At 36.7% G+C, this 13,825-nt stretch overlaps 1 protein-coding gene across 2 annotated transcripts in view; it reads left to right on the top strand.

Moving 5' to 3' along the window:
- The window catches only part of igdcc4 (immunoglobulin superfamily, DCC subclass, member 4), a 129,320-nt gene extending 118,015 nt beyond the window's left edge, over positions 1 to 11,305 (top strand). For both annotated transcript variants that reach the window (XM_002662840.7, XM_073908625.1), the window contains exons 18-20: positions 4,403 to 4,640; positions 7,275 to 7,403; positions 9,981 to 11,305. In XM_002662840.7, coding sequence (XP_002662886.3) covers positions 4,403 to 4,640; positions 7,275 to 7,403; positions 9,981 to 10,481 — 868 coding nt within the window. In that variant the 3' untranslated portion in view covers positions 10,482 to 11,305. The remainder of the gene's footprint in view (positions 1 to 4,402; positions 4,641 to 7,274; positions 7,404 to 9,980) is intronic.
- Positions 11,306 to 13,825: the final 2,520 nt, after the last annotated feature.

The following is a 13,825-nucleotide window of genomic DNA, read 5'->3' as shown; positions in this document are numbered from 1 at the left end:
TATCTCTGTTTATACAGAGGTGTTATAGCTTCTGTTTAACTCATCTGAAAGGCTTTGAGCAAACATGGGAAATCCCCAAAGGAAACATCACTTTCCTCTGCAGACTTATCAAACTACTGCTAAACCAATACTCTATTGTATAAACTTCTACATATAGTTATACTAAGTAGGAGTTTGGTGTTTACTTTGCTTTTGCCTTTATGGGCTGAAATGTTGCAGAGTAGATGTGGTAGTCAAAATAACACAGACTGGACTACTAATTACTTATTGATTTTGTTTAAACAAAATATTCCAGTGATACACTTGGGCGAAAAAGTTGAAACACAAGAAAACTTAGCTCTGCTTAAGTATAGGTTTAAAAAAATGTGTGTGTGTGTGTGTGTGTGTGTGTGTGTGTGTGTGTGTGTGTGTGTGTGTGTGTGTGTGTGTGTGTGTGTGTGTGTGTATATATATATATATATATATATATATATATATATATACATATATACACATATCTTATATATATATAAGATATCTTATTCTGTATATAACTTTTGTACACTACCTGACAAAAGTTTTGTTGCCTATTCAAGTTTTAGGAACAACAAATAATAACTTGACTTCTAGTTGATCATTTGGTATCAGAAGTGACTTAAATGAAAGGCAAAGTCCTCTAGATTACGCTTATTTTATCAAAATAAAATATGATCATGCCTTGATTTTTAATTATTTAATTAGGACTGTAATGTCTGACTTTACTTAGACAAAAGTCTTTTCACATTTCAGTCTGGGCGACTGCATCCTACATCTCTGCAATGACTCTGATAACTTACTAATAAAGTCATCTGGAATGGCAAAGAAAGCCTTCTTGCAGGACTCCCAGAGATAATCAAGATTTTTTGGATTCCTCTTCAATGCCTCCTTCTTCATCTTAACCCAGACATGCTCAATAATGTTTATGTCTGGTGACTGGGCTGGCCAATCCTGAAGCACCTAGACCTTGTTTACTTTCAGGAACTTTGATGTGGAGGCTGAAGTATGAGAAGGAGTGTTATCCTGCTGACGTTTTTGCCCTCTCCTGTGCTTTGTAATGTCGTGGGCAGCACAAATGTCTTGATACTTAAGGCTGCTAATGTTGGCAGATCTCTTACATTACCAATTGAAAATGGAACCCCAAACCATGATTTTTCCTTTACCAAACTTGACTGTTTTCTGTGAGAATCTTGGGTCTATGTGGGTTCCAATAGCTCTTCTGCAGTATAGGTGATGATTGGGATGTAGTTCAACAGATGATTCATCAGAAAAATCTACCTTTTGTCACTTTTCCAAATAATCAACTCAAAGTCAAGATATTATTTGTTGCTCTTACAATAGGATCGACGACAAGACTTTTGTCAGCTAGTGTGTATATATACTGTGTATATATACTGCAATTTACATGAAAAACTTCAAATTAAATACAAAAATGTTTACAACTTAAACTAAATTTATAAGACTAGACAAAAACATGCTTGCTTGAAATATATAAAGACAAACATTTTAAACTGAGCAAACAAAAATCTAAAAAATAAATAAATAAATAAATAACCCACAATTGCCAAACTCTGATATCATAAAGCCAATTCATAATGGTTAATAAAATAATAGCAAGACTAATAATATGTAATAAAATAACATTTTCATTATCAGGGAAATAGGACCCACTGAGTTTTATTGTGTAAGCTTGGAAACATTGTTCAAAAAGGGGCTGCAACAGCGATAGCTTAGGCAAAAAAATAAATGAAATAATAAATCTGGTTTCCCCAAAGGGTGTTCAAGATGAATAAGCTGCTGTGAAAAAGCCTCCCTAAATTACATTCAAATTCTTAAAGTTTCAAGGACCTTTTGGATGTTCCTTTTGTCTGAAATGAGCCATGGGTGAATAACAGCACTCAATCTCCCAGTGTGTGTCTGAAGCAGATGTGGCAGATGTGGAGTATTGAGAGCTGAATGACAGAGTGTCATGGCTGATTGCTCTTGCTCTATTAGAGCTCTGCTGGTTTAATGAACAGCCACAGAGGCAGATAGAGTCTGCTGGGCTTTTGCATTTAGAGAGAAACTCATTTCACCTTCTTCTGAGAATTGTGTTGAGCCGCAGTGATTATTGGTTAACAGAGTCTGAATAGAGCCATGTCGCCATTATACACGCGTGACCTTTAGAATTTAAAGCTTTCACATAAGTGTACATTGACATTAATGTGGTTGATTTGACAAGCTGTGTGAGGCTGGGTTAATGTGCACTCATCAGACTCGTAGCTGAGGAGTTTTGAGTGCTGTTGTACCGGACCTCCAGCTGGCAAATTGCGGCCAAGCACATTAGATGAAATGACTACTTCTTTAATATTCACATGTGCATAAAAGGGAAAATATGGGTATTTCTGACAAAGCAGTATGAGATTTGTTTGCTCTCTTTTGTTGGGGTATTTCAAAGCTGCAGTACAGTATTATAGTCCAACCATATGTTTAACCAAACGAGGAGTTTTACATCTAAATAAATGATAAACACATTTTCAAAAAGGTAAGGCCCCATCCCAATTCTATTTTTGTACCCTTCCCTTTCCCCTTGACTCTTGAAACGGAGTGTTAAGTGGAAAAGCTTCAAAATGTACCTCTTAGAAATGGGACAACACCTGCACACGTCATCATATATCATTGAGATCTCCTACTTCATACAAGATTGACAAAGCGACTGCTGTACTGTAGTTATTCCAGTTGCGTTTTTTCTTTTTTTTTTTGGTATTTATCTTCAGGAAATCACAGAAAGCAACGATATCATGTTATCATAATGATCTAATGTGGCAATAAGATCGTAACTGTACTGTGCATTTACACCATGGCCATATTCATCTATGTAAACACACAAAAACAACATTAACATTATAGCAGACACTGTAAAAAGCTCATTCTCAGCCACTAGACTTTTCTGACAGGGTATCCGAGTGTCATCGAGTGACAGAATGTTGTGGGACTGCTATACAGGAGTTATGATTTTGGATTATAAATAGGGAAATTTAGCTGTTTTTAATTCATCTTTTTTTTATTAAAAATTAAACATTAGTAATAATGACAAAAAATACTAATTTGTGGATATATTTTTTCCGTGTGCAGCCATGCAGCCGTTTTGGCTGGTTTATTCCGGGAAATTTTCTTATCCATGAAAACTATCTAGCCCTTCCCCTTAGCCCTACATCTTCAAGCCAAAGAGAATTGGGACACCCCTATCCTTTCACATGAACATACAAAATGAGGGGTAGGGAGAAGAGGAAGGGTTAAGGGGTAGAATTGGGTTTGGGCCTAAAGAGATGTACACTGTTGGAGTGTATTGATCATTTAAACGGGGCAATTTCAGGGTAAATTAACTAAATAAATGGAGTTGAGGGCTCTAACAGCCTGTGGGAAGAAGCTGTTGAGTAGTCTAGCTGTGGAGTAGTCTTTCTGTGATGCAAACCTGATTTTTAGCAGTCATATTACACTCAAAAAAATGTTTCTTGCGTTTTCAAACTTTTTATACTTATTTAAAAGGAACAGAATCAATACTATTGTGGTGGCATGGTGGTTCAGAGGTTAGCGCTGTCGCCTCACAACAAAGGAGGTTGCTGGTTTGAGTCCGAGCTGGGTCAGTTGGCATTTCTGTGTGGAGTTTGCATGTTCTCCCAATGTTGGCGTGGGTTTCCTCTGGTTGCTCTGGTTTCCCCCACGGTCCAAAGACATGCACTATAGGTGAATTGAATACACTAAATTGGCTATGTGTGAGTGTGAATGATTGTGTATGGGTGTTTCCCATTTCTGGGTTGAGGCTGGAAGGGCATACGCTGCATAAAACATATGTTTGTGTAAACATTGTGTGGAACTCTGCATTTTTACAGTGGATTCTAATACTCCGATTTGCTGAAGAAAATTTGGATTTATGCCTTCAATGACACTTTTGATCAGTGTGCATCCTTGCTGAGTATGCATGTTTTTCTTTAAAATTAAAGGTGGTAGGTTTGTGGGGTTTTTTTTCAGACTTGGGTTAAGAAACTTTTGTAGAGCTATTGCTTTATGTGCTTTGTATTCCAAAGTCGATGGTACTACCAAATAGTTAAAGTCTCTTTGAAAAGTAATAAGAAAGAGCTTTTGAGCTATTTGAGTAGATTCTAGACATTGCTGGTAAAACCTGAAGTCTTTCTCATAAAGCTCTCATTATATGTATATGTAACTGCTGCATCAATATTTTTATGACCTGTTTGTAGATCTTTTTTTTCTATGTAGATTTTTGGAAGTCTTTGTTAAGCTATTACCCAAAGGACATAGATTTGCCGAAGCTTTATACAGGTAAATCTGCATTTTGACTGCAAGTCATTGAGCCATGTTTCATGATGTTTCTCTCTGCCTTTGTTAGGGATGTTACTGGTGGGCTTGACTCAAGCTCTTTGAGTCCTCAGTACAGGAAGGGTAATCGTCCAGTGCCTGCTGCTTCAGCTGCTGCTGCTGTGCCTGACTGCAGTGACTGCCATGAGCTGGAGACCCTCATGCCCTCCAGTGCTCAAGAGCCCAGCAGACCCCTCACAGAGCCCAGCGAGGAGCACAGTCTCATGGGTAATGTAGGAGCAGCTGATGATGGCCTTGCAGAACCCAAGGTAAGCACTGTTGATAACAGAGGAGATACTGTAATTAAAACCATACCATCATCTACAGCAATACAGTGTACTATAAAAATGTTTTCTCAAGTAGGACGTGTTCCTGGAGTTACTTTCTTGTTAATCTTGGAAGTTCCTATCACACATTAAGGCTATTTATGATTGAAAATTAAATGAAGATTTGGTCATTCTAAACTCTGAATAACCTTGTGTAAAGTTATACGTGCTCAGAATTCTATGTCATTGACTCGAGGAACACAGTATGCCATGTGTTTACATAAACCAGGCCCTGTTTACACCTGGCATTAAAGGGACAGTTCACCCAAATGTGAAAACCATAGCAGCACAATGGCTAGAACGGTTGCCTCACAGCAAGAAGGGCCAGCTGGTATTTTTGTGTGGAGTTTGCATGTTCTCTCGTGTTTGCGTAGGTTTCCTTTGGGTGCTCTGGTTTCCCCCACAGTCCAAAGACATGTGCTATAAGTGAATTGAATTAACTAAATTTGCTGTAGTGTTATTGTGAGACTGTATAGATGTTTCCCAGTACTGGGTTGTGGCTGGAAGTTCATTCCGCTGTGGCGACCCCTGAAAAATCAATCGAAGAAAAATTAATTGATAACTGATAAACCGGTAACCACTGACTTCCATAGTACACTTTTTAGAAATAATTGTATAAAACCTTTCCCTGAGGTTGTATCTTTTTAAATAAAAAATACTTTTTTTTACCTTACATGTGTACATTGGTACCTTTTAGGGTACAATTTTGTACCTTTAGGTCAGGTTCTCACAGCTCATGGAATTTCTGGGATATCATGGAATTTTAAAAGTTCTATTCCATACATTAAATAAAATACTTTTTAATATATTTTGTCTAGGTCATGGAGTATCAGCTTCAATCACCTTTGTTTTAAAGGAGAGTGTAGAGGGAGACAGAAATAAATGAGGAGGAGAGAGAGAGGAGGAAGATCAGCAAGGGATCTGAGCTAGGCTACTGGCACCAACATACCAGTTTTTTTTTTTTAGGGTGATATACATTTTAGGAGCTTTGACTTTAAAAAGACCACTTCAAAGAGTGGATGATAAAATGTAGATGACAGAAAAGCTACATGTCATGTTTATAAAAACAGCTTTTGAGCTAAATTACGTTTAAAAGATAGGAGAGGGAGGACTTTGCTCCACACAAACAGCCAGAGAAAAGTCAGAGAACTTGATATTTGGTTCAACCCTGTTGAGGCACACATTTGTAATTTTTATGTATTAATATATTCTTTTAAGTAGGCCCACATGGAATCTGCGCGCGTAGAATTCCGCAGATTTTCCGCAGAATTTCGCAGATTTTTAGCCCATTATTAATTCTGTTTATTTACTTGAGTAAATGTGTAAATCTGAATTTATTCCCTTTTTATTCAGTAATTTATTACTTTTTATTTAATATATTAAATTTTTAGTTATGATACTCCGATGGATACTCCCAAAATAATTCTGCAGAAATCCGCAGATTTTTACCAAAATTCTCTGAAAAAAAAGCAAAAAATGTCTGCAGATTCCCTGCTTTTAAGAAACAAATGTGGACTTTTTTCAACAGTTTTGTACCTTTATTTCTGAGCAGGGGTCTTAAAAAGTAACAAAAGTTGATAAATCAACGTAGAGAAATTTAAGGCCCTTGAAAAAGTATTAAAAAGTCTTAAATGCTCTTTTGCATGATATCGAATTTTATATAATTTTTGATTATGCAATGTATGATTGTATGCTAAAGTTTGCCTGAATTAAATCTGCGAATATCAGGATGCTGTGCAGTTTATGAAATCAATGAAATCCTACCAGATTTGACAGCATGCTGCTTTGTTTATTGCAGTAACCAATTCAACACCATTATTTCTGCAGCTCTATAGGCGCCAACCTGCTGAATTAGTTAAGTTTAACAGATTTTTATTCAGTATTAAAATATTGTTTTAGTTTTGGATTAGTTTCTTATATTAATATTTAGTAAATATACTTTAAGTACAAATCTCACCTGTGTTTCCGGTGAAACCTAAAGTGGTTATAAGGTTTTAATGTATGGAAAAGGTCTTAAAAGGTATTGAATTTTACTCTCTGATTCCCGTATATTCTCTGCTGAGAGTATATCTTTTTCCTGCTATGGAAATTGATAGTTAATGGTTTCCAGATTCCAGCCAAAAAAAGAGAGAAATGTTTAGAACTAATTGAGAGTGAGTACATTTTCATTTTTGGGTGAATTGTCTTTTTAAGATGCTAAATACAAGAATAAAATGGCATCTGAAATGTTCTGAGCTTGTCTACTTACAGTATGTCCTATTAAAAACAGCTTCACCTGTATAACCATGTTAAAGTCACATGTGAAAGACTTTCATGTTAAACCCATTTAATCACGTTCCCACATTTATTCACATGTGATCACATGGCTTTTGAATGAAAGTTTTCCAAAACCACACATCACACGTTCTTAATGTGCTTCCTATTTGTTTCGCACATTTCATGTCATTGCAAATGTGAAGCTCATCTGGTTTTTCAGTGAGGGAAAATACCAAGGCTAACAAAAGATGTTAATCTAGGAGAATGAGTTCCTCTCTTAGTTTTCAGACTTTCAGTTTCTTCTTTCTGCTCCAAACTTAGCCAGCCTGGAATGGATCAGTTAGTCGCAACTGGGCCAACAGGATCACTCGATACAGAGATACAATAACTGAGGATTCTTCTGCTCTTATCAATGGAGCTCTGGAGGGACCTCCTTCAGAAAACAATAAGGTGAGCTAAAGCAGGGTAGAAATGACCATTACAGAATTCACATTAACAGATTTTATCCTTGAGCATCTGCTTGTGTGTTTATGAATGTGCTGTGATGGGGGAAGGTGCTAATAGATCCTGCCTCAAGAAGACAGGAAGTGTACAGAGAAAGTAATTACCATCAAGCAGACCGAAGGGAAGACACACAGCTAATTAGTATGTGACACTTGAAATGAAAAGCTGAAATCTGCATACCTTTTACCAATTACCGTCCTTCTCAAAGCTCCTCAGACATAGGAGCAGCAGGAAACAAACCATTAAAATTACACTTTTATCAATCTCCTCTTCTCTATTACCACTGTTTTATTTCCCTGTTGACATTTTTAAAACCAGTTTTTTGTGTTTTAATTGTGATCTAGTGCCATCTTAGAATTGTACCACACAAACTCATTGACATTTCAGTTTAAGATCTTCCTCCTTCCATTTCTACAATGTTCAATTTTCAGCCCATAACTCAGTGTTTATGTCAGACAATTAATTTAACATTTTGATTTGATGTGGTTTATTAGGGAAGAAAAAATTGTTTGTTAAATATGTGAAAAGTCAAGCTAAATTCAGTGTATTATAGTATTGTAAATATGTGCCATTTCTACTGTAAGAATCTGAAATCTGAAAAATAAAATTTTCGGAAATAAAGGAAGAATTGAAAGATGTGTACAGCTTTTATATCAAGTAACTATTATAATTATTACTATTATTATTATTATATACACTCACCGGCCACTTTATTAGGTTCACCTCTCCATATCCTCGGTAACGCAAATTTCTAAGCAGGATTTCTAAGCAATTTTTCCAGCAGGATAATGCACCATGTCATAAAGTGTGAATCATTTCAGAATGGTTTCTTGAACAAGACAATGAGTTCACTGTACTCAAATGGCCTCCACAGTCACCTTTGGGATGTGGTGAAACGGAGGATTTGCACCATGGATGTGTAGCCGACAAATCTGCAGCAACTGCGTGATGCTATCATGTCAATATGGACCAAAATTTCTGAGGAATATTTCCAGTGCCTTGTTGAATCTATGCCGCGAAGGAATAAGAAAGTTCTAAAGGCAAAAGGGGGTCCAACCCGGTACTATTAGGGTGTACCTAATAAAGTGGTCTGGCAGTGTACATACATGTAAAAGTTATACATGTTCAAATATTTGGGGTCAGTAAGATTTTTTTTACAAAGCAAGGGGGCATTAAATGAGTAAAGCTGAATGTAAATGTGTATCCATATGTAATATTGTGCATTTATTTTCAATAACCACCACTCTTTTGAATTTTCAAACAGACTAAATTATTTTAATATATGTTTTTAGGATTAAAGGTTTTAATTTCCATTAAGGGTATCATTTGCATTGTAAAAAATTATATTGTAAGTTTGTCATTTTTTACTGAACAGCATGAAGGGACTTCTTTCAACAATGGAATAGTGTAAAATAAAATGACCTTGATATTGAAAAAACAGCTATTGAGTAAAATTAGGTAAGTCAAGTAAAATTATAAACGGGTGACACAGTGGCTCAGTGGTTAGCATCGTCGCCTCACAGCAATAAGGTCACTGGTTCGAGTCCCAGCTGGGTCAGTTGCATTTTTCAGTTGCATCTCCCCCAAATTTTCCCAGTAATTTGGGACTTGTGGAGCTGCGGGATTTGCTCTTCAGTGTTTGGACTTTTAGTAGTGAAAATTTAAACCACATTGAACTGAACTAAACTGCACTTTCACTCTGAAAACTGGACTGACACAGTTTCAATTTACTAGAACTTCTATGTTAAGCTGAAAAATAAAGATGACTTAAATTGAAAAGCACAGGGTTGCAGCTGGATGGGCATCCGCTGTGTAAATTACATGCTGGATAAGTTGACGACCTCTATTTAATAAAAGACTAAAGAGGGAAAGTGAAATGAAATGAAAATAAAAAAACGTTCATAAAAACATTTATATAAAACCATAGTTAAAGTCTGACTCTTAACTAGACCTGTTAACAATTTTAAATTAAGTAATAGGATCACATTAGTAATGCTTTATATGAAAAATTATATATATATATATATATATATATATATATATATATATATATATATATATATATATATATATATATATATACATATATATATGGAAGTAGAAGTCAGAATTATTAGGCCTAAGTGACATTTAAATGTTTAACTAGGTTAATTAGGCAAGTTAGAATAATTAGGCACTTCATTGTATAACAATGGTTTGTTCTGTAAATAATCTAAACAACCTCTAAGCTATAAATGAATAAATAAATAAATAAATAGCTTAAGGGGGCTAATAATAAAGACCTTAAAATGGCATTTAAAAAATAAAAAACTGCTTTTATTGTAGCCGAAATTAAACAATTAAGACTTTCCCCAGAAGAAAAAAATATAGGACATACTGTGAAAAATAACTTGCTTTGTTAAATATCATTTGGGAAATAATTGAAAAAGAAAAAATAAATAACAGGAGGGGCTAATAACTTGGACTTTAACTGTGTATATAATTATATTTTTCTTATATCTGTGTGATACTCTGTATTTGCAGAGTGGACACGTGGAGAGGTTGTATTCCCTCAGCAAGAACCAGGTGGAGGCTGAAGTCATCGTGCATTCACAGCTGTCCAACGCAACAGTTGACCAGGGGCCACAAAGCGACATGGAGCTCTGTCTGGAGTCTCCATCTTCCCAGCAGCCTTCTCCTGGAGAGAAGGCAACTCCATCAAGCCCTCACAGTGAGGACAACCATGAGACTCAATCACCATCCCCAACCCCCAGCACTCACATCTCTGAAGTACTGTCCAATCACAATGGACCATTCGAGAGTGGACCGATCGGTGCCAAAAACCAAGGAGTGGGGCTTACGAATGGCTTCCACTCATCCAAACCCCTTCGGTCAAAGGCAGAGACCCTGGAGAACGGGGCCCACAGACTGTGTCCCACAGGAAAGGTCCTGCCTTCACCGGGTCTCCCCGCTTCCCCTTCATCCTTCACCAGCTCTGGCCTTGTGCATTCTACCTCAGGGGCGCACAGCTATGTGTACCCCTAAGCTGGAGGGAAGAGAAATGTAATAAAAGTTGTTCTAGGACAACAGAGGAGGCCAACCAAGTGGCACCTTCCTGCTGGAGAAGTTGCCATTTTTTTCTTGTAGCCACGCACGCCTCCTCTCTCGGCTGTTTTATTGCAACCTTTTGGTTCCATTATTTTATATGTATGTACATATAGAATATTTTTTTAGCACTAGTATCCATGGATATGCATTTTATGGCATATCAGTGGCACACTTTAATCCCTCTTTGTGTGCATGTATTGAATGTGCTGAAGTGGTTTATATGTTTACATGCACACATGAAGTCGGAGTGTTCTTACTCTGAGGTCGAAGGATCCTAAAATCAGCCCTGCATACGGAAACGTAACTCATTCATGGGATTGATCTGAGATCAGTGCTAATGGTTGAAGATCCATTGTGTCAAAAAAGATTGCCCTGCCACAAAGTACCACCTCCTGCTGTCTCAGGGTTGCCACACATACACAAACACACACAAATCTGTGCATTTAAAATGTTTAGTATTTTTTTTCTCAACAAAACAAAACACATTTTGATGGGATAGTTAACCCAGAAAGGAAAATTTGCTGTTAATTTCAGGCCATCCAGGATTTACAGTAAGAGCAAAGGCCTCTTTGCATTATGCTTTCACATATGGATAATGTGAAGTATTCCTTTTGTAAACAGAAATGTGTGCACATCTAGGATTCTTAAAGGCAGGTGCTCGATCAAAAACACAGTGGCAAAAGTTTGAAAGAAAACTGGCACACTGCCACTTTAGCTTTCAAAATGTTTTAATGTAACAACATTTGAACCTACATGGTCTTCATCGGGTTAAAAAAAAACATGTTACAATAAAAAAGAATTGAGAGCTAAAGTATTCCTTTTGGCTCGCTGCTGTTCAAAAACAATGAAAATGCTAAACTATGGCTCAGAGTGGCTGTAGCTCATTCAGAGTGTTAAATAGCCCTATTTAGTCCCCAGTAAGGGTAAACATATATCCTGTTTTTCCCCAGAAAAGTCCCTTATTTTCCCAAGTGGTGCTCGCTGCAGAGCCATTTGAGGAGAGCTGAGCACCAGCGAGGGGGAGCTTAAGCTTGAGCTCCACCTTTTTTGCACTTCTTCTACGAGTGATGTCACTGGGGGTAGGGTTAGGGGTGGGGTTGGTGTACGCATTAAAACAGCTTACAGGGGGAGGAGCGACAGCTCATGCTCCCCCTTGCTGGAGCTCAGCTCTCCTCAAATGGCTCTGCAGCGAGCACCCTCTCTATTTTCCAGGACTATTCCTCCTTTCAGCTCTACTGCGAGAATGGTCTAGTGAAAGGTAGGCTAACCAGCTTGAGCCAATAGCCTAGTGATAAAGTGCGCTGACTTGTAGCACTGAGATGCTCACAGCGACCAGAGTTTGATTCCCAGCTTGAGGTCCTTTGTTGATCCTTCTCCCCCCTCTCCTCCCCAAGTATTCCTGTCTTATCTCTGCTGTCCTATTTAATAAAGGCGAAAAACCACTCATATATATATATATATATATATATATATATATATATATATATATATATATATATATATATATATATATATATATATATATATATATATATATATATATTATATTATATTATAAAAGGTATGCTATCCAAGATGATCATAGAACAAAAAAATTTGATTCAAACAATATCCGTTATTAACGTGCAGTATGAGATCTCAGGATAGGCGGATTTATGCAGAATGGACTCATAACTGAAGCGCTGTCTTGGCCACCGCAGCATGGCAGCCTTTAACATTTTAAAAGTTCAAATAAATTTTGTATGCTTGTACATCTACTTTAGTAAAATAGAAAACATTTATAATAATCAAATATAAATGAAGTGGAAATTGTTTATATAATAACATAAATTAGCAAATTAATAATATTAATAAAATCGAAAAAAAAGCTACTTTTGTGAGGCGATAAAATAAATGGGGCCCTTGAGTTTATATCTACTGCCCCAGGGCCCAATATGTTTCTAATCTGGCTCTGCTTCTGACTTTCTACAAATTTTGGTCTTGTGAGCAGCAGTTTACAGCAGGCTTGCATGATTTTTTATTAACTGTATTTTTTAGCATCAGATACATTTTCTTATGTAAGAGCCAACACGGATATTTCAATGCCCAAAACTATTTATTTGATTATGATAAAGTGGCAAAGCAAATATTCATGGAAAGGTTTGCTTTCTAACTGGTTCAATTAGATTTAATTCATAACCTACTTTATTTACCTGAGATAGATACTCCACACAATGGACCTTTTGACAACTAACTAATGGTGTTTAAATGGTCATTTTTGCATATGATGAGCTTAGTTAGCCTACCTTTGATTAAGCGGTCCTTGTGGAAGAGCAGAGATACAGGAATAATTAACAGCAAGTTTTCATTTTTGGCTGAACTATCCACTTAAAGGGATTGTGGTCCCACAAATGAACATTTTATTACGCTCACCCTCATGTCATTCCAAACCTGTACATACACAACTTTTTTGAAATCTTTCATTTTATGCAGGAAAAAAATAACAGTAATAGTATAGATTTGGAACGACTTGAGGGCAAGTCAACTTTCTCTTTAGCCTGATGAGATCACTTCATCTTCACATACAGTACATGCATGCAAACGCAAACCTGAATACAATACAAATAAAAACACACATTCCCTGACTGGAGCGAAGTGTCTCAGGAGTCTCAAATTCAAGGTGCATTTGTATATACAAGATTGCTGTATCAGATTCATGTAGAAAAAAACAACAAAAATGACGAAAAAAAAAAAAAAACACACCAAGAGTCCATGTAGATTTTCTATCATTGCAACTCTGAGTGTACTTGTAAAGACACATCACACTGATTCATGCTCCAAGATTTTCTCAGTCAACAGCACTACCTCATTTCTTTACAGGATTGTGTTTTTTTCTGTATGATTTTATGAAAGTAATTTAGAAGGCGAATTCGTTTTTTAACGCCGTCTGATTCATAGCCTTTGGATAATAGCAGAATCTACTGCCCTTCTCACTCTGTGTCTGTGTACTTGTGTAAGGGTTACTGAAGCCTTCTGGTTATTAGCCTGTGTGCAAGCATGTGGTCATCCGCTTGTCTAGTTCTTTGGTATTGGAGAAAAAAAAAACTTGCAATATATCTTTCAGATGTGAAGGGATATAAACGCGATGGAAGGCTAACCACAAGGTTTGTGTCCATACGATCTACCTGTTGACATGCCAGTCATCTCTGTTCTCAGGAACTTCTATGCAGGGAGTCTGAGAAGAACATTTTCAGCCAAACTAGCAAATAGCCTCCATCTCTCAGACAGGTCTCGTCCCGTAC

Source organism: Danio rerio, chromosome 7 (assembly GCF_049306965.1).
Source record: "Danio rerio strain Tuebingen ecotype United States chromosome 7, GRCz12tu, whole genome shotgun sequence".
Taxonomy (NCBI): domain Eukaryota; kingdom Metazoa; phylum Chordata; class Actinopteri; order Cypriniformes; family Danionidae; genus Danio; species Danio rerio.
Note: the sequence above shows the minus strand (reverse complement) of the source record. Positions and strands in the feature narration are given on the sequence as shown.